Genomic DNA, 21,671 nt, shown 5'->3' with positions numbered 1-21,671 from the left:
AGGAAGCTCGTCATTAATGCTCCACACGGACGTCATTTCAGCTCCGGTGCTCTCTCTCTCTCTCTCTCACACTAATTGGTAAGTTAAGCTCCCAGTTCATATGGTTGCGTGGTCTTGTCCATGGCAGAAAGCTTGTTATCTCCTTGGCTTGTAGCAGACAGGTAGCTGTTTTCCAAGCTAATTCTCTTACTGGAAGATCTGCTGGAACATCAGACACCAATTACCAGCTTAGAACCTGATCTGAAACCAGTTCCACCAGTGTGCACATAAATATCCTAAAGCATACACTGTGAGATTAAAACCAGCACTGGGGAGAACTTCATCATCACCACTATCCAATCATGAAGAGGATTTTAAATACAAAGTAAAGTAAAGTGAACTTTTTTGTTCTCTTTAATATGATGGTCCAGCACATCCCCAGCTGTAAGCAGCTCTATTTCCAAACAGCAGAAATAAGAGGATTTCTGAGTCAGCAGAGTAAAAAACCTGGTTGCTATAACAGCTGAAAAGCTGCTCAGAGAGAATGCTAATGCTAAAGCTAACCTGGTTGTTCTGTGCACATGTGCATTGCTAATGGTGTGTTTATAATTTATTACGCAGCAGATTCACTAAACTGCTGTGGACATGCAGAGGAACAAAACCATGTGGAAGATTCATCTGCTCTAAACTCATAATTTCACCTGAAGCCCAGCAGCCTGACTTTAACCTGATTAATCACTTACCATTAGAGAGAGAGAGAGAGAGAGAGAGAGAGAGAGGATAAGAGAGAGAGAGAGAGAGAGAGAGAGAGAGAGAGGATAAGAGAGAGAGAGAGAGAGAGAGTGAGAGAGAGAGAGAGGATAAGAGAGAGAGAGAATGCTGAGTCTTGAATGTTAGATTTTTCTGAATCATTCTTGTTGAGTTGAACATGTGCAGTTTTTCTTCTCGACATCAGAACAATATCCAGCTCATATTCAGTCAAATAAACAGGTGAGTGAGCAAACCAACAAATAAACAAACAAATAAATATACAGGGTCACGGTGAATCTGAAGCACAAACACACATCACGTCTAGTTACCTGGAGGAAACTCAGATGGAGAAGGAAGAACATCGAAACTCTACACACAGTTCCCTGGGCTCAGGATCTCTCTGAGGACCCTGGAGCTGTGAGGAGACAACAATACCACTGCACCACCGGACCTGCAACCAGCCAGACACCCAACCAAATAAACTACCAACCATTCAGCAAAGTAACCAATCAAACTGCAAACTAACCAATCAAATAAATTAATCAAACCACAAACTAACCAAACTGCAAACTTACCAATCAAACCACAAACGATCCAATTAAACCAACAGACTACCCAATCAAACTAATTAATCAAACCACAAACTAATCAAACTGGAAACAAGCAAATCATAATAACAAAATGACAGTCTATCTGATCAAACTGACCAAACAAACTACAAACGAATCAAACTACACACTAAGCAAACAGAAAACCAACCAAACTAACCAAACACCAAACTAACCAATCAAAATAACCCTCAGACAGCTGACCAGTCTAGTTTTCATTAAAGCCTGTATCACGCTCTAATGCAGCAGAGATTCCACACTGCAGTGGCTAGAGACCGGAGAGGTCAGAAAACACGATCAAATAAATGTTGTGTATTTTCCTGCACTAACAGCACACACACTCTGACATGCTAACAGCACACACTCTGACATGCTAACAGCACACACACTCTGACATGCTAACAGCACACACACTCTGACATGCTAACAGCACACACACTCTGACATGCTAACAGCACACACACTCTGACATGCTAACAGCACACACTCTGACATGCTAACAGCACACACTCTGACATGCTAACAGCATACACTCTGACATGCTAACAGCACACACACTCTGACACACACACTCTGACATGCTAACAGCACACACACTCTGACATGCTAACAGCACACACTCTGACATGCTAACAGCACACACTCTGACATGCTAACAGCATACACTCTGACATGCTAACAGCACACACACTCTGACACACACACTCTGACATGCTAACAGCACACACACTCTGACACACACACTCTGACATGCTAACAGCATACACACTCTGACACACACACTCTGACATGCTAACAGCACACACACTCTGACATGCTAACAGCACACACTCTGACATGCTAACAGCATACACTCTGAAATGCTAACAGCATACACTCTGAAATGCTAACAGCATACACTCTGACATGCTAACAGCATACACTCTGACATGCTAACAGCACACACACTCTGACACACACACTCTGACATGCTAACAGCACACACTCTGACATGCTAACAGCATACACTCTGAAATGCTAACAGCATACACTCTGACATGCTAACAGCACACACACTCTGACACACACACTCTGACATGCTAACAGCACACACACTCTGACACACACACTCTGACATGCTAACAGCACACACACTCTGACACACACATTCTGACATGCTAACAGCATACACACTCTGACACACACACTCTGACATGCTAACAGCACACACACTCTGACACACACACTCTGACATGCTAACAGCACACACACTCTGACATGCTAACAGCACACACACTCTGACACACACACTCTGACATGCTAACAGCACACACACTCTGACACACACATTCTGACATGCTAACAGCATACACACTCTGACACACACACTCTGACATGCTAACAGCACACACACTCTGACATGCTAACAGCACACACACTCTGACATGCTAACAGCACACACACTCTTTCATGCTAACAGCACACACACTCTGACATGCTAACAGCACACACACTCTGACATGCTAACAGCACACACACTCTGACATGCTAACAGCAACAGCTGCTTAGATTTAACTTCAAACACAAAACAACACGTTTGGGTCACGTTGTTTTACATTAGATATGACGAATACTCAGTGGTCTAATAAAACACACACACACACACACACACACACAACCTGTTCTGAGAAACAGCAGCGTGTTTAAAGGTCACTATAAATCACAGTGCTGTTTCTACACTTGCTCTTCAGTCTGATTAAATACAGCAGCTCAACACCTCGTCCTGCTCACGCAAACACACACACACACACTTTTTACTCTACCTGAATTCTTTATTTTTTTTTATTATTTCTTGTCACACTACATGAGATCCCAGGAATCTTTAGAACCAATTATAGAGCTTTTGACCTGTGATTAGCATGCTTCTCCATCACCACTACAGGAACCGTAGCTGACCCGTGAGTTTACTGTCCTCCCATTGGTGGATTTTAGACCAATAAAATATAACGGATTATTAGAAAAAAGCTGGAAGCTAGGATTATCTATCTGATAATAATCTGATAGCTTACTATCAGAGGAAAACAGGCATAACATTATGACCACCTGGCAAAATATTGTGTTGGTCCCCTTTTGCTGTCAGAACAGCCCTGACCCGTCCTGCACTGTGTATTCTCACCCCTTTCTATCTATCATTTTGGATAGATACTGACCACTGCAGACCGGGAACACCCCACAAGAGCTGCAGTTTTGGAGATGCTCTGATCCAGTGGTCTAGACATCACAATTTGGTTCTTCATCAAACTCAAAGCTCAAATCCTTACACTTGTCCATTTTTCCTGCTTCTAACATAAACTTTGAGGACAAAATGTTGTCTTGCTGCCTAATATATCCCACCCACTAACAGGTGCCATGATGAGGAGATACTCAGTCTTATTCACTTCACCGGTCAGTGGTCAGAAATTCATATAATTCATAAAATATTCAGAGATGGTGAAGCAGAATAAAACATGCTTACACATGCAAGAAAAACCTCAGGAACACACACACACACACACACACACATTTAGTGGCTTACCGTGTTCCAGAAATAATTCCATTTATTATTAATAATACACAATAAACAATTTATCGCAACACAATCTAGTGTGCTTTGGTTGCTTAGCAATGTCAAAGAGAAATATTAGACTAATCTATGGAGAGAACCTTGGTTTATTTGGATCTATCGGTGTAAAACTTTATAAAACCTAACGCAGAAACAGAACTATTTCAGTAATATTCATGGCCACTCACCTGTACATCAAACTGTCACGTCTAGCAGCTTCACATCATGTGATTCATCTCTGAATCCAGCAGCAGACTGACTCAGGGGAAATGTTTCTGTTTCCAGACTTCACTTCAAATCTTTCAGCTGAATGAAACAAGTGAATATTTCCAACTGTTCACCATCTGCCTCCTGATTCTGAGTCTAACAGCAACGGACAGAACGACAGGCACCGCTGGGCTCAGAGTCTACACTCAAACACTGACACAGTGAATCAGTCCAACACTGACACAGTGAATCAGTCCAATACTGACACAGTGAATCAGTCCAACACTGACACAGGTGAATCAGTCCAATACTGACACAGTGAATCAGTCCAGCACTGACACAGTGAATCAGTCCAACACTGACACAGTGAATCAGTCCAACACTGACACAGTGAATCAGTCCAATACTGACACAGGTGAATCAGTCCAATACTGACACAGTGAATCAGTCCAACACTGACACAGTGAATCAGTCCAACACTGACACAGTGAATCAGTCCAACACTGACACAGTGAATCAGTCCAACACTGACACAGGTGAATCAGTCCAATACTGACACAGGTGAATCAGTCCAATACTGACACAGTGAATCAGTCCAACACTGACACAGGTGAATCAGTCCAATACTGACACAGTGAATCAGTCCAACACTGACACAGTGAATCAGTCCAATACTGACACAGTGAATCAGTCCAATACTGACACAGTGAATCAGTCCAATACTGACACAGTGAATCAGTCCAACACTGACACAGTGAATCAGTCCAACACTGACACAGTGAATCAGTCCAACACTGACACAGTGAATCAGTCCAACACTGACACAGTGAATCAGTCCAACACTGACACAGTGAATCAGTCCAACACTGACACAGTGAATCAGTCCAACACTGACACAGTGAATCAGTCCAACACTGACACAGTGAATCAGTCCAACACTGACACGGGTGATTCAGTCCAACACTGACACAGTGAATCAGTCCAACACTGACACGGGTGAATCAGTCCAATACTGACACAGGTGAATCAGTCCAATACTGACACAGTGAATCAGTCCAACACTGACACAGTGAATCAGTCCAACACTGACACAGGTGAATCAGTCCAACACTGACACAGGTGAATCAGTCCAACACTGACACAGTGAATCAGTCCAACACTGACACGGGTGATTCAGTCCAACACTGACACAGTGAATCAGTCCAACACTGACACGGGTGAATCAGTCCAACACTGACACGGGTGAATCAGTCCAATACTGACACAGTGAATCAGTCCAATACTGACACAGGTGAATCAGTCCAATACTGACACAGGTGAATCAGTCCAATACTGACACAGTGAATCAGTCCAACACTGACACAGGTGAATCAGTCCAATACTGACACAGTGAATCAGTCCAACACTGACACAGTGAATCAGTCCAACACTGACACAGGTGAATCAGTCCAACACTGACACAGTGAATCAGTCCAACACTGACACAGGTGAATCAGTCCAATACTGACACAGTGAATCAGTCCAACACTGACACAGGTGAATCAGTCCAATACTGACACAGTGAATCAGTCCAACACTGACACAGTGAATCAGTCCAACACTGACACAGGTGAATCAGTCCAACACTGACACAGTGAATCAGTCCAACACTGACACAGTGAATCAGTCCAACACTGACACAGTGAATCAGTCCAACACTGACACAGGTGAATCAGTCCAACACTGACACAGTGAATCAGTCCAACACTGACACAGTGAATCAGTCCAACACTGACACAGTGAATCAGTCCAACACTGACACGGGTGATTCAGTCCAACACTGACACAGTGAATCAGTCCAACACTGACACAGTGATTCAGTCCAACACTGACACAGTGAATCAGTCCAACACTGACACAGTGAATCAGTCCAACACTGACACGGGTGATTCAGTCCAACACTGACACGGGTGAATCAGTCCAATACTGACACGGGTGATTCAGTCCAACACTGACACAGTGAATCAGTCCAACACTGACACGGGTGATTCAGTCCAACACTGACACGGGTGATTCAGTCCAACACTGACACTGTGATTCAGTCAAACATTGACATGAGTGAATCAAACCCTGACACCAATGATTTATTCAAACCCTGGCACCAGTGATTCTTTTAAACACTAACATGAGTGATTCATTCAAACCCTGGCACCAGTGATTCTTTTAAACACTAACATAAGTGATTCATTCAAACACTGATACAAGTGAGTCAAATACTGATGCCAATGATTCAAATACTGACACCACTAATGACATAAGTGATTCAAGTACTGATGAGAGATTCAAAGACTGATACCACTGATTTAGTCAAACACTGATACCGGTGAATTAAACACAGACACCACTGATTCAGTCTAACACTGACTCCAGTGAATCATTCAAACACTGACACAAGTGATTCACTGATTCACTTAAAACCAGTAGAGAACCACAGTAACATCTTGTGCCTGATCAGAGTGCTGTGTTTGAAGATCTTCATAAAACTGTCCACAGGAAAGAACATAGAGTCTCACAAACCCCTTTACATGAAGGATCTGTGGATGAAATTAAAGACGCTTTGAACATTCCGGCTCTCGGATCTCACCGTGAGAAGCTCATTTCCTGCTCAGACTGATAAAGCCGGGTGCAGAGACGAGGGTAAACATGGAGATAAGATCCATCACACATGATAGCCATGAGATCGATTAGACTTGGTGAGATGTTAATAGCTTTGATTAGACGCTCCGTGGGCGGAGTGGCCGTTAGAAACCGCAGCAGGATCTCGTTAACACACTAATTAGAATATTGTTTGGTGGATCAAACATTAAATAACCGAGAGTAAAGCCGATAAAACTTCAGTCTTTTGAAGACGTATTCAACCCCAAAGTCCAAGCCCAGTAGAATCTGAAAGATCTCTGAAAAGTTCTCACAAAGAGTCAGAGGAACAGAAAGGTTTGATCTCTGCCGTCACTGACCCGAGTGCAAACATCCTGCTCCAGGACTCAGCCTCACTGAACAAATCACACCGAGTCCAATAATCCACAGTATTTCTGCCTCAGGAGGTCAGCTTCCTGTGTGCTTTAGCCTGAAGCTACTACAGCACAGAAGCTAGCTGCTAAGCAACCATCAGCAGAATGATCTGGATTACTTTAATCTCAAACTGACAACTTTAACTGCATTAGCTTGATGTTTTAACCTTTTATCTCAACATTTAGACTTATTTCCTCGTGACTTCTCATTGACTTCTCTCAAGTCTCTAATTTATTATCAAACTATTGTCACAGTCTTTTATCTTTTAACTATTGTGACTTTTATCTCAAAGTTCTTTCTAAAAATTCTAACTTCTTCTTATTATTTCCAACATTTCCAGCTTTTCTACATAAATTTATTTTCTTAAACAAAACTCAAAAAAAGGATTTTGAGTCAGAATTTTCAGGGAATAAGTCAAAATTGTGAAAACTGAGAAATATTTGAAATTTTAAATTAAATAGGAAAAAATTAAAACAATTACAATAAACAAATAAATAAATAAATAAATAAATGAATACATTCAGAATTTATAATAAAGGAATTAATTTATATATATATATATATATATATATATATATATATATATATATATATATACATATTACTATATACTATATATATATATATATATATATATATATATATATATATATATATATATAGTAAAGCTAGTATTTGAAATTTTTACAATAAAAAAAGAAAAAATGAAAACAACAATTAACAACACTACACTACATTAACAAAACAACACTAAACAAATAAACAAATAAATACATAAATATAAATAAATTAATACTCAGTGCCGACGCCATATTTGTTTTAGGATTTAAATCTATGAATTAAATCTATGAATCAGAATCTCAGTAGATGGTGCTCTCTCTCTCTCTCTCTCTCTCTCTCTCTCTGTATATATATATATATATATATATATATATATATATATATATATATATTTCTTTAATAATTATTAGATTTTTTTTATTTATTTCTTTTTCTCTATTTATTTTCTTTTCTATCTGGTTGAAGTGAGTCCTCACAGTGTCTCAGCCAATGAAAAAGCTTGGAGTTCAGGTTTGGGAAGAGAAGCAGTAGATGAGAAGCCTCTCTGAGGGAAGCCTGAGGTTAAAGGTCTTCACTCTGGAGATCAGCTTTATGACCTGTACAGGATGTTACATGTGTACAGCTGTGTGAATCTCGCAGTAAACACTGTTCTGCATGTGTGTGCAGATCTGCTTGCAGTTAATCAGCCACAGAGCCACCGCCTCACTGAGCAAGCAGAGGGGAATTAAGGAAGCTGAAGGTACGAGATGAATCATTCTTTCCTCATCAACACACATGGGTGTGATTAGACTGAGATGATTACACCACTGCTACACACACACACACACACACACATAGGAGTTGTGTTTTCTCCATCTTCTCATCCTGCATAATGCTAATAGCTGACATGATTAAAAAAGTCTCACAATCAGAGCTTCCGTTCACATCCTGAGGCTGAGCCGCAAATCCTGCCTTCTGATTGGTTGAAACATCTTCATTAATTCTGCGGAACAGCAGCTCTGAAACTGCAAATCTCAGCTTTGTTTAGAATTAATGCACTCATTCTAATAAGTTAGCGTTCCTATAGCAACAACAGACACTCCATATGTTGATGTGTGTAGAAGGAGTCTCCAGTGTCAGCGCTTTGTAACAGTCAGGTGGAGATGTAGGATTTGGAACATCTACATGAGGAATGTTCTGGAAAATAAGAAAGGAGCTCAGGTCAAAGTGTGCAGCTGATTTCTGCTCTGTTCCTGATTCATTATTTCATTAACAAGAGATTTACTAATCCAATAGATTTACTAAATCCACCAGATTTACTAATCCAATAGATTTACTAATCCACCAGATTTACTAAATCCACCAGATTTACTAATCCAATAGATTTACTAATCCACCAGATTTACTAAATCCACCAGATTTACTAATCCAATAGATTTACTAATCCACCAGATTTACTAAATCCACCAGATTTACTAAATCCACCAGATTTACTAATCCAATAGATTTTCTAATCCACCAGATTTACTAAATCCACCAGATTTACTATTCCAATAGATTTACTAATCCATCAGATTTATTAATCCAATAGATTTTCTAATCCACCAGATTTACTAAATCCACCAGATTTACTAATCCACCAGATTTACTAATCCAATAGATTTACTAATACCACCAGATTTACTAATTCATCAGATTTACTAATCCTGACCTGAGCCTGGTTCCTGTTAGCGCTGCTCCAACAGCTGAGATATTGGAACTGAACTTCGACCTCAGAAACATCTGCAAACCTGTAGAGAGTTAATATCAGGGTAAATATTGTCCCTCTGTTCTACCCTTTAGGGGGGTAAATATTTAATGGCAACTTTTCCAGTGAAAGCAAAGGTCATTCCTTCCCTCGGCACACAATATCACCCACATGAGAAGGTGATAAAGCGGATGAAACACTGCTTCAGCTCTCGGCCACATCGCTGTTTTTCACCAGAAAAGTCAAGCTAATGAGTGGAGCAGAGCGAGTCCTGTCTCTATACATCTAACGGGTCAGAGAGAGGAAGAGGAACCAGGTGGAACCAGCACAAGAACTTCCAGAAGAACCGTGATGGGATTCTGCATGTTCATATGATTCCATATGAAGTTCATATCAGTTAAGCTGGTGAACACTAACCATCTTCACTAACACACACACACCATCTTCATTAACACACACACACACACACACCATCTTCACTAACACACACCAGAAGTGTTAAATAGTCAGAGGTCACTGTAGGTCATTGTACTGTAGATGTGTTTAGAGCTCAGGCTCAAGTGTAACACACAAACACACACACACTTAGCCCTCCAGACAGATTCTGTTCAGGAAGTCATTAACTGAGTAATATTCTGTTTGTCTATAATGATGGAGTAAATAACTTTGATATGTACGACACTTTCACTAAAATGTAACACAATCAATCAATCAATCAATCAATCAATCAATCAATCAAGCCCTACAACTGTTTATTCCAGATAAACAGGTTTACTACTATACATAATAAACATTAATGTAAATATCATAACTTTAACAATCCAGGAGGGATGTCCAGCTACCACACTAAATGTAAACAAGCAAACAAAAAACAAACATAAATAAATAAATAAATCCCAGCCGCCTGTCTGTCTGCGCGTGTGTATTCATTCCTCACTGTTCTAAACACAGTTTGTTATGAATCTCTATTATATTAGAGGTGAGTTAACAACATGTCCATCACATTCAGCACAACATCTCGCTTTGTGGGGTGTGTAAAAGGCATGTCCCAGGAAAAAAAAAATAAACAAACAAACAAATAAACAAACACAAATTGTTTTTAATTAAACCCATGAGCAGAGTTATTACTTAGTGGCTGTGTCTGTGATGAGTTAGTGATGCACTGTTGATGGTGGTGATGAGTTAGTGATGAGTGGGGGCTGAGCTAGTAATTAGTTAGTGATGAGTTAGTGAAGAGCTGGTAGTTAGTTAGAAATGAGTGGGTAAGCCAGTGATGAATAAGTTATGAATAAGTGATGAGTTAATGATAAGTTATTGATGAGCTAGTCATTAGTTAGTGATGAGTGAGTAATCAGTCAGTGATGAGTTAATGATGAGTTAGTAATGAGCTGGTAATTAGTTAGTGATGAGTTAGTGAAGAGCTGGTAGTTAGTTAGAAATGAGTGGGTAAGCCAGTGATGAATAAGTGATGAGTTAATGATAAGTTATTGATGAGTTAGTCATTAGTTAGTGATGAGTGAGTAATCAGTCAGTGATGAGTTAATGATGAGTTAGTAATGAGCTGGTAATTAGTTAGTGATGAGTAGATGATGAGTTAGTAATTAGTTAGTGATGAGTGGGTGATGAGTTACTGATGCGTTGGTAATTTGTTAGTGATGAGTTAGAAATGCGTGAGTAATGAGTCAGTAATTAGTCAGTGATGAGTCAGTGATGAGTAAGTGATAAGTTAGTGATGTCACTCACCAGCACGTTGCCCTGCATTTTAGCCGTCTCTATTAAACTCTTCTCCTTCATCATGTCTGGGTTTGTCCTGGTTTCCCTCTCTCTGTCTCTCTCTCTCTCCTCTCACGGTTCCTCTCAGCTTTTATCTCTGCGTCTCTCTTTGATGTTTAAATCACAACACGCTTTCCAAATCCGATATTTTTCATGTGGAATGTGTGACAGGAATCTCCACGCCGTACACACACACACACACACACACACACACACACTCCACGCCTGTTATCCTGCCGAGCGATTCCCCCGCAAGCAACAGCAGCATGCACTCGAGCGAGCAGAGCGTGTGCAGTCCCGCTGCATAATCATCCCACTGATGACGGAGTAGAGCAGCTACCGCCCAAAACACACCATGAAATAAATAAATAAATAAATAAATCAACAAGCGTCCTAAAAAACAAACAGGAGCAGCTAGGAGTTGTGTCTTTATCAGACTTTCATACTGGATGGATTCTGATCTTTAATTAATAAATAAACAACTGTAATCATTAGCAAATCTGAGGGATGTGCATTTCTGGAAAAATCATCATCTTCAGTGAGTCCTTCATTAACTCCGCCCAGTCACTGATTTACTTCCTGTAACAGCAGCACACATACTGTGTTCTTCCTGACTCTTGGCAGGTTTTGTTGTCGTTTTTTCTCATAATAAATATTTAAAACTGCAGTAAACCTGTCACTGCTCAACGTTCAGTAGAAATAAACACAGCAAATGTTTAAACAAGAAGCCGAGCTTTCGACAGAACCGCGAGAGTACTTCCTGTACTGTGGGAAAGCGACAGGAAGAGCTGAGTGGTAGTGTGGTGGGAGATATGGTCTTTTCACGAAATAACGTGACAGTGTCAAGTTGTCTTTATTTGTCACATATACATTACAGCACAGTGAAATTCTTTCTTTGCATATCCAGTCCTTGGAGGTTGGGATCAGAGTGAAGGGTCAGCTATGATACAGTGCCCCTGGAGCAGGGTGGGTTAGGGGCCTTGCTCAAGGGCCCAGTGGTGGCAGCTTGGCAGTTGAGGAAGGGCTTGAACCCCAAAGAGCCTTAACCATTTGAGCTACCACCACCCATGTGAGCAAAATTATCAGCAGGGGGTCAACACACACACACACACACACTCACTGCTTTAGCTGAGTTAAATCTCACTTTATTCTGTAATAAAGGTTCAGCAGGATTTCTCGGTGATGTTCTCCATCATGAGCTGAAGCTTCATTCATGACATCATTGTTCACACTCTTACCTGCATACTTTAAGTACATCTGGAGGATTAAAAGTGACAGATATTTGACATATTTCTGATATGATTATGATTCAGATATGAACTGTCTTCATTTAAACCTACTGCTGTCATCGTGACTGTTGTCATGAGTTCGGTCTCTAAAAGAAACTCTGATCTTTTACAATCTAAAGTATTTACTCAGTTAGAAAATCCAGTAGTGTGTGAAACTACTGTAAGTATGAGAGGACTGTAAATATCACACTGGGATGAAAAAAGTATGTCTGTCTATCTATCTATCTATCTATCTATCTATCTATCTATCTATCTATCTATCTATCTATCTATCTATCTATCTATCTATCTATCTATCTATCTATCTATCTATCTATCTATCTATCTATCTATCTATCTATCTATCTATCTATGTAATCAAACCCTACATATAATTACCAGTACTACAAGCACTATTCTGGTCTGTCTGATCAGGACAGTGTGATTGATAGCAGCGTCTCCATGGTGATGTAACCCGCTAGTGCTAGAAAAGCTGAATGTGTGTTTTATTTCTTTATTTTTTTCTACACACCTCACAAAAATTGCAGTTCTTCTTCCTGTCCCAAAAATGCTGAATTAATCACTGAGCGATGTGAAGTAGCAGCACATCCATCATGTCTGGGGTAATAAAATAGATTTAAAGTAGTTTTACTCTCCTCGTTATTTACTCCCAGAGGTTCAGGGCTAGCAGATATATGAGTAAACACACAAATATATTATATACAGCTCCAAAAGACATGCAGGCTCATTATCTGTCACCCAGAGCACTTCCTATTAATGAAACGAAACGTACACTCCCAGCAAATTCCTATACCGTATTACTTTTGCTCTGTGTCTCCGATTATTTCGGCTCGTTTGTAAAGTTGTAGCTGCGACGCTAATCTCATTGTACAGATCTGTTCCACCAATTTCCACCCAGATGTGGCTTGAATCACAAAGTGAGGCGAAATGTTAAAGAGGAAGCTGCTGGCTGCATGACAGAAGAAAAAAACAAAAAGAAAGTCCAGCGCTTTAACATGAATATTGTATTGATCAAGCGTGCGTGATCGATATCTGGCAGCGTGACGGAATACGGGATAAATCCCCGCGGGCCTGGATGCGATCCGTTTTTCGGGATCAGCAGGAAAATAACGCAGTTGTGTGGAGTTTTTGCACGTCACAATACGAAGGTTTTATTTAAGAGCAACACGTGAGCTGTGGAGTAGGTGTGGGGGAAAGACGCACTGCGGAACACGGAGCCCTCGGAGACGCCGTCGCCATGTCACAGACCGACGTTCAGAAGAAGCGTGACGGTTCCAACCGGGACGTTAAAGCCACCGGTGTGTCAGTCTGACATTTCATCAATACCTTCATTATTCTCCAGCATCCTCCGCTCCTCCGTCTCATCTTCTCTCTCTGAGAATTAGTCTTACTGATGAAGCGAGCCACGTCTGGAGACGCTGCGCTGAATCCGAAAAGCCCCTGAGCTCCGCTAGCTCATCTTCATCTGATTTAACTCTATTACTCTCTCTTTAACAGCAGACATCCAGAGAAGTGAAAAATCCTCCAGGATCCACAGTCAAGATCTCCACATCATTCAGAACATTCAGTCCTGAGGAGAATACAACACACACACACACATCTAATTCAACACACACACACACACACACATCTAATTCAACACACACACACACACACACACACATCTAATTCAACACACACACACACATCTAATTCAACACACACACACACACACACACATGTAATTCAACACACACACACACACACACATGTAATTCAACACACACACACACACACATGTAATTCAACACACACACACATGTAATTCAACACACACACACATCTAATTCAACACACACACACATCTAATTCAACACACACACACACACATCTAATTCAACACACACACACACATCTAATTCAACACACACAGACACACACAAACACACACACCACTGAGTCCACACCTATGAGACCACACCTCTGAGACTGCACCTCTGAGACCACCCCACTGAGTCCACACCTCTCAGAGTCCACACCACTGAGTCCACACCTCTCTGAGACCACACCACTGAGTCCACACCTCTCAGAGTCCACACCACTGAGTCCACACCTCTCTGAGACCACCCCACTGAGTCCACACCTCTCTGAGACCACACCTCTCTGAGACCACATCACTGAGTCCAAACCTCTCTGAGACCACCCCACTGAGTCCACACCTCTCAGAGTCCACACCACTGAGTCCACACCTCTCTGAGACCACACCTCTCAGAGTCCACATCACTGAGTCCAAACCTCTCTGAGACCACCCCACTGAGTCCACACCTCTCAGAGTCCACACCACTGAGTCCACACCTCTCTGAGACCACACCTCTCAGAGTCCACATCACTGAGTCCAAACCTCTCTGAGACCACCCCACTGAGTACACACCTCTCTGAGACCACACCACTGAGTCCACCCCACTGAGTACACACCTCTCTGAGACCACCCCACTGAGTACACACCTCTCTGAGACCACACCACTGAGTCCACCCCACTGAGTACACACCTCTCTGAGACCACACCACTGAGTCCACCCCACTGAGTACACACCTCTCTGAGACCACATCACTGAGTCCACACCTCTCTGAGACCACACCTCTCTGAGACCACACCACTGAGTCCACACCTCTCTGAGACCACACCTCTCAGAGTCCACATCACTGAGTCCAAACCTCTCTGAGACCACACCACTGAGTACACACCTCTCTGAGACCACACCACTGAGTCCACACCTCTCAGAGTCCACATCACTGAGTCCACACCTCTCTGAGACCACACCTCTCTGAGACCACACCACTGAGTCCACACCTCTCTGAGACCACACCACTGAGTCCACACCTCTCTGAGACCACACCACTGAGTCCACACCTCTCTGAGACCACATCACTGAGTCCACACCTCTCTGAGACCACCCCACTGAGTACACACCTCTCAGAGTCCACATCACTGAGTCCACACCTCTCTGAGACCACACCACTGAGTACACACCTCTCTGAGACCACACCACTGAGTCCACACCTCTCAGAGTCCACATCACTGAGTCCACACCTCTCTGAGACCACACCTCTCTGAGACCACACCACTGAGTCCACACCTCTCTGAGACCACACCACTGAGTACACACCTCTCTGAGACCACCCCACTGAGTCCACACCTCTCAGAGTCCACATCACTGAGTCCACACCTCTCTGAGTCCACACCTCTCTGAGACCACACCTCTCTGAGACCACACCACTGAGTCCACACCTCTCTGAGACCACACCACTGAGTACACACCTCTCTGAGACCACACCACTGAGTCCACACCTCACTGAGTCCACACCTCTCTGAGACCACACCACTGAGTTCACACCTCTCTGAGACCACCCCACTGAGTCCACACCTCTCAGAGTCCACATCACTGAGTCCACACCTCTCTGAGACCACACCACTGAGTCCACACCTCTCTGAGACCACACCACTGAGTCCATACCTCTCTGAGACCACACCTCTCTGAGACCACACCACTGAGTCCACACCTCTCAGAGTCCACATCACTGAGTCCACACCTCTCTGAGACCACACCACTGAGTCCACACCTCTCTGAGACCACACCACTGAGTCCACACCTCTGTGATACCGCACCACTGAGTCCACACCTCTCTGAGACCACACCACTGAGTCCACACCTCTCTGATACCGAACCACTGAGTCCACACCTCTCTGAGACCACACCACTGAGTCCACACCTCTCTGAGACCACACCACTGAGTCCATACCTCTCTGAGACCACACCTCTCTGAGACCACACCACTGAGTCCACACCTCTCTGAGACCACACCACTGAGTCCACACCTCTCTGAATCCACACCTCTGAGTCCATACCTCTCAGAGTCCACATCATTGAGTCCACACCTCTCAGAGTCCACATCACTGAGTCCACACCTCTCAGAGTCCACATTACTGAGTCCACACCTCTCTGAGACCACACCACTGAGTCCACACCTCTGAGTCCACATTACTGAGTCCATACCTCTGTATCCACACCTCTGAGTCCATACCTCTGAGTCAACACCTCTGAGTCCATAACTCTCTGAATCCACACCTCTGAGTGCACACCAGAACCTGACATGGACTCATCACTTCCAAGTGAACAAATCCACACAACCAACTGAGACTGCTAAGGAACTTCAGGATCTCCTCAGTGATCATCCAGACCTTCTCTACTGGAGCTGTAGAAACTTTCCAGTCTCACTGCACAAAGCAGGACTATAAAGTGCTATAGATATCTCCAGGTCTGCTCTCACCTCATGATATAGACTGAATAAGAAAAAGAAATCTGTATAATCTTTACTTGATCCAGCTCATGCTGTTATTCTACATTTTAATTGTTTATATTATTCTCCAGATGTTCCTCACACACAAAACGAACACTTCTGCACCTTCTGAACAGAGCTCGCGTCTCACTTTCATTATTAAATCTTCACCGCACTGAGTGTGAGAGGCTACAGAGCAAGGACGCTAACAAATCTAAAACGAATATCCTAATAATCCGTCTGCGTCTCACTGCTAGCAAGGTTCAGCAGATCCCGTACAGCCATGACCTCCATCACCACTATTCAGTGTCTTCAACCTCTTCTGACCTTCTAGAGTCTTTCCTTCATGTTAACATGAATAAAAAGCTTCAGGTTTTTTTTGCTATCTAATAAAAAGCTAAAATTTATCAGGGGAGACAGGCAGCCAGGTAACCCTCAGCTTGGCTCCCTTCAGGAATAAAGATAATAATTATGCTAGCTAATGAATAGAGCGGAGGATGAATAGTGTGCAGATGTGCATTAATCAGAGGCTTTACACACACTCTCCGCTCGTTATTAACACCTCATTATTACACAAAGACGACAGAATATCATCAAATCAGAACAAAAACACAACGACGTGCTTGCATCAGCACCACTACGTATCTCACACGTGTGTCATCTGTAATGCTAATGTTCATTTCAGGAGCTTTGAATCTGTCTAATTTTCATCATGGAGGTGTATGTGGAGCTCAGCACCTGGAGCTCAGCATCTGGAGCTCAGCATCTGGAACTCACACACGTTTAGAGCTCAGCGTCTAGAACTTACACACACACACACGCACACATGTTTGGAGCTCAGCATCTGGAGCTCAGCATCTAGAACTCACACACACACACACGTTTAGAGCTCAGCATCTGGAACTCAGCGTCTAGAACTCACACACACACACACACACACACGTTTGGAGCTCAGCATCTGGAGCTCAGTGTCTGGAAGTCACACATCTGTAACTCAGTGTCTGGAGCTCAGCATCTGGAACTGACACACACACACGTCTGGAACACAGTGCCTGGAACTCACACACACACACGTCTGGAACTCAGCATCTGGAGTTCAGTGTAGCTCACTCACACACACACACACACACACACACACACACATGTCTGGAACTCAGCGTCTGGAGCTCAGCATCTGGATCTCAACGTCTTGAACTCACATATATACATGTCTGGAGCTCAGCATCTGGAACTCATACACACATATGTCTGGAGCTCAGCATCTGGAGCTCAGCATCTGGAACTCACACACACATATGTCCAGAACTCAGCGTCTGGAACTCAGCATCTGGATCGCAATGTCTGGAACTAACACATCTGGAGCTCAGCATCTGGAACTCACACACACACATCTGAAGCTCAGTGTCTGGAGCTCACTCACACACACACACACACACACACACACACGCACACGTATGGAGCTCAGCGTCTGACCTTAATGTTCCTGACTGATGCTGAAGAAAATAAAAATAAAAATCTGAGCAGATATTCAGCAGACGCAGCACAGATCTGAGTGCTGAGGTTTGATGTGTAAACACTGCAGCACTCAGAAAGTTCATTCAGCTCCATCATCAGTACACACACACACACACACACACTCTAACAAATCACTTTCTGGGAACACAAGTTACAGAAGGAAGGGAATGAAATTCTAGCAGGAGATGGATTCATCATTTTTTATTATTTGTATTAGTCCTTATCATGTGTACAGGATAAACACACACACACACACACAGACATTTAACCCTCTACACAAACACACACACCAACACACACAGACAACTGACCCTTTACACAACAGACACACAACCCCAAAACACACATACTGTATACGCACATACACACACTTCTAAACATAACACTGAACCGACACACCCCTCCACCCTGATATGAGGGGGTGTGAATAAACACACACACACACACACACACACAATCTATAATGGTCTTTCACATATACAGCACATACAGCGGTGTACAGTGTTGAGATGATGTGATGTACACTCTTGTGTGAGGCTCACGGTTCCTCAGGAGCAGGTGCTAGTGTGGTGTGTGTAGCTGTCTCTTTAGCGGCTGCAGGTCTGCGCCTGGTCAGTTCAGGGGATTGCAGTGAGCAGAGTGTGTGTGTTCTATTGGACAGCGCGCTCGCAGCATGTCTCCCAGTGCACTTCTGGGGCTGCAGTGGAGCCATCAATAATCTCAGGCTAATCTTGTGGGCATTGCTGAGCGAATGCTAATGAACGGCTGCTTCACACACGCCTCTGAGAGCAGCAGACTCTCGGCAAAGGGCTCGTAAATTATTGAAAAAGTCTAACGGCGGGTGTCAGGGTGCTAAATATCATCTGTCAGCAGGGCACATCCCTGAGCAGCCCATCATTTTATACAAAACAAAAAACACAGCTACACAACAACAATGACAACAACAAACACAGCTACACAACAACAACAAACACAGCTACACCACAACAACAACAACAAACACAGCTACACAACAACAACAACAATGACAACAACAAAAACAGCTACACAACAACAACAACAACAAACACAGCTACACAACAACAACAACAATGACAACAACAAACACAGCTACACCACAACAACAACAACAACAACAACAAACACAGCTACACAACAACGACAATGACAACAAACACAGCTACACAACAACGACAATGACAACAACAAACAGCTACACAACAACGACAACAACAACACATCAGATTAGCTGAATTTTATTGATTGATTTTGAAATGCAGTTTCTTTAAATTCAAATCAGGTTTCATATTTAAGTAAAAAAAATTGTATGGTATGTTCTCATGTTTTATTTTTAAAAAAAAATCAAATTTAATGTCTAATCAAATTGGGTCTTCATCTGTTATTTCTGTTATTATTATTATTATTATTATTTTATTTTTTTATTTTATTTTTTTTTTTATTTTAACAAAACAAAATATGTCTAATCATATTGTGTCTTTGTTTTTATTAAAATCTCTGTCTAATCAAATCTGATCCTTATATTTTATCTAAAGTTTAAACATGCAACTAATCAAACTTCTCAAATTTTATTTAAAACAATGTATGTTAAAAATCCCATGTTTTTATTTAAATATATGTCTAATTAAATCAGCTGCTTACTTTTTAATGTAGATCTAATCAAATTGGGTCCTCAGGTTTCATTTTAAAAATCAATATCTATGTAAAGATGCGCCAGAAGCATTAGATGTAGAATCCATGTGCGGTTTATTAGGCAAACAGCAGACAGAATCGAGGTCAAAAACAAAACGCGGGTCAGAACCAGAAAAGCGCAATAGAGAAGCAAACGAAACCAATAGGCAGAGTCAGGCGAACAGGCGAGGTCATACACAGAATCACAGAAACACGCTAGGCAAAGGCAAAGTCGGGGCAGGCAGAGGTCAATAACACAGAAAGCTAAACAGATAGTAAACGCTCGGTATGTCTCAATGGGGACGATTCTTCGCATCGGACCAGGTGTGGGTGCTGTTTAAATGTCCATCGGAACCAGAAGTAAGTCACGTGATTAATTAGAATCTGGGGGAGGGTTCTCTTTGATGTGCAGATTCCCTCAGAGATGTGACAGAGCCCCCTCCTCTAGGTGGCCTGCCCCAAGGTTGGGGAGCGGGCCGGCTGGGATTCTCCCGATGGAACTCCTCAGTTAGGGAGGGGTCAAGGATGTCTGAGGCGTCGACCCAGGAGTGCTCCTCCGGGCTGTAACCCTCCCAGTCTACTAGGTACTGAAGGCGGTTCCTTACCCACCAAGAGTTAAGAGAGTGTGTGCTCTGTAGACCGGGGACCCATCAATGTTGATAGGAGGTGGCGGTTCACACGGGGCCAAATGGCATGATTCGGGCACATGGGCGGGCTTGAGAAGTGAGACATGGAAGGTGGGGGAGATGCTATATTTTGGGGGAAGCTTGAGGCGGTAGGAAACTGGGTTTACTCAGCGGATGATTTTGAAGGGGCCGATGAACCTTGGACTTAGCTTGCGGCATGCTAACTGTAGTCTCAGATTGCCGGTCAGCCAGACCCATTGTCCCACCTCGTAATTGGGGTTTGGACATCTGTGCCGATCTGCATGCAGTCTTTGTCAACAAATGGCCCTTTGTAATTGGACGTGAACTCGTTCCCACACTTCCTGACTACACCTTTCAGGCATGAGGCCTGTAGAGGAGTGCGTGAGGGAGTTCTGGGTGTACTCAGCCCAGGGTAGGAACTCGCTCCAACGTTGTTGTTCGCGGCTGCAGTAGGAGCGTAGAAACTGCTGTTTCCCAGGTGGTAGGTAATCCTCTGAGAGGGACAAGTTTACAGCCTTTAGAAAAACGCTCAATAATGACCAGGACTGTGGTAAAACCTTGGAAGTCTGGGGGGTCGGTCAGAAAGTCCACTGAGATGTGAGACCAGGGGCGACGTAGGATGGGTAACGGTTCAAGGAGCCCTTCTGGGAGTTGATGGCTGGTGCGTGATTGAGCACAGATAGAGCAGGACCTGACATAATAGAGCAGGACCTGACATAATCCATGATGTTGGGACATAGCGATGGCCACCAGAATTGGGATTGAGCCAGCTGAGTGGCACGGTTAATCCCTGGGTGGCCACTACTGGGAGAAACAGGAATCCATTGCAAAACTTGTGGGCAGAGCGAAGTGGGAACATAAAGCTTGGAGGGTGGGCAAGAGGCGGATTCCTCCGCATGGGCTTGCTGGATCTCGTTCATGCTAGGATGGGTTCTCCCTTGTCATTCTTGGATCCGGATCGGTACATGACAGAGAAGTTGA

At 43.0% G+C, this 21,671-nt stretch overlaps 1 protein-coding gene across 2 annotated transcripts in view; it reads right to left on the bottom strand.

Moving 5' to 3' along the window:
* The window catches only part of LOC131352262 (dipeptidyl aminopeptidase-like protein 6), a 269,434-nt gene that overhangs the window by 224,169 nt on the left and 23,594 nt on the right, over window positions 1-21,671 (bottom strand). Inside the window, exon 1 of one of the 2 annotated variants that reach the window (XM_058388261.1) lies at window positions 11,204-11,504. The exons of the other annotated variant lie outside the window; for it this stretch is intronic. Coding sequence (XP_058244244.1) covers window positions 11,204-11,257 — 54 coding nt within the window. The 5' untranslated portion in view covers window positions 11,258-11,504. Of the gene's footprint in view, window positions 1-11,203; window positions 11,505-21,671 lie in introns of those variants that run through there. 2 annotated transcript variants of the gene reach the window in all.

The sequence above is a fragment of the Hemibagrus wyckioides genome, linkage group LG01 (assembly GCF_019097595.1).
Source record: "Hemibagrus wyckioides isolate EC202008001 linkage group LG01, SWU_Hwy_1.0, whole genome shotgun sequence".
In the NCBI taxonomy this organism is placed as follows: domain Eukaryota; kingdom Metazoa; phylum Chordata; class Actinopteri; order Siluriformes; family Bagridae; genus Hemibagrus; species Hemibagrus wyckioides.
Note: the sequence above shows the minus strand (reverse complement) of the source record. Positions and strands in the feature narration are given on the sequence as shown.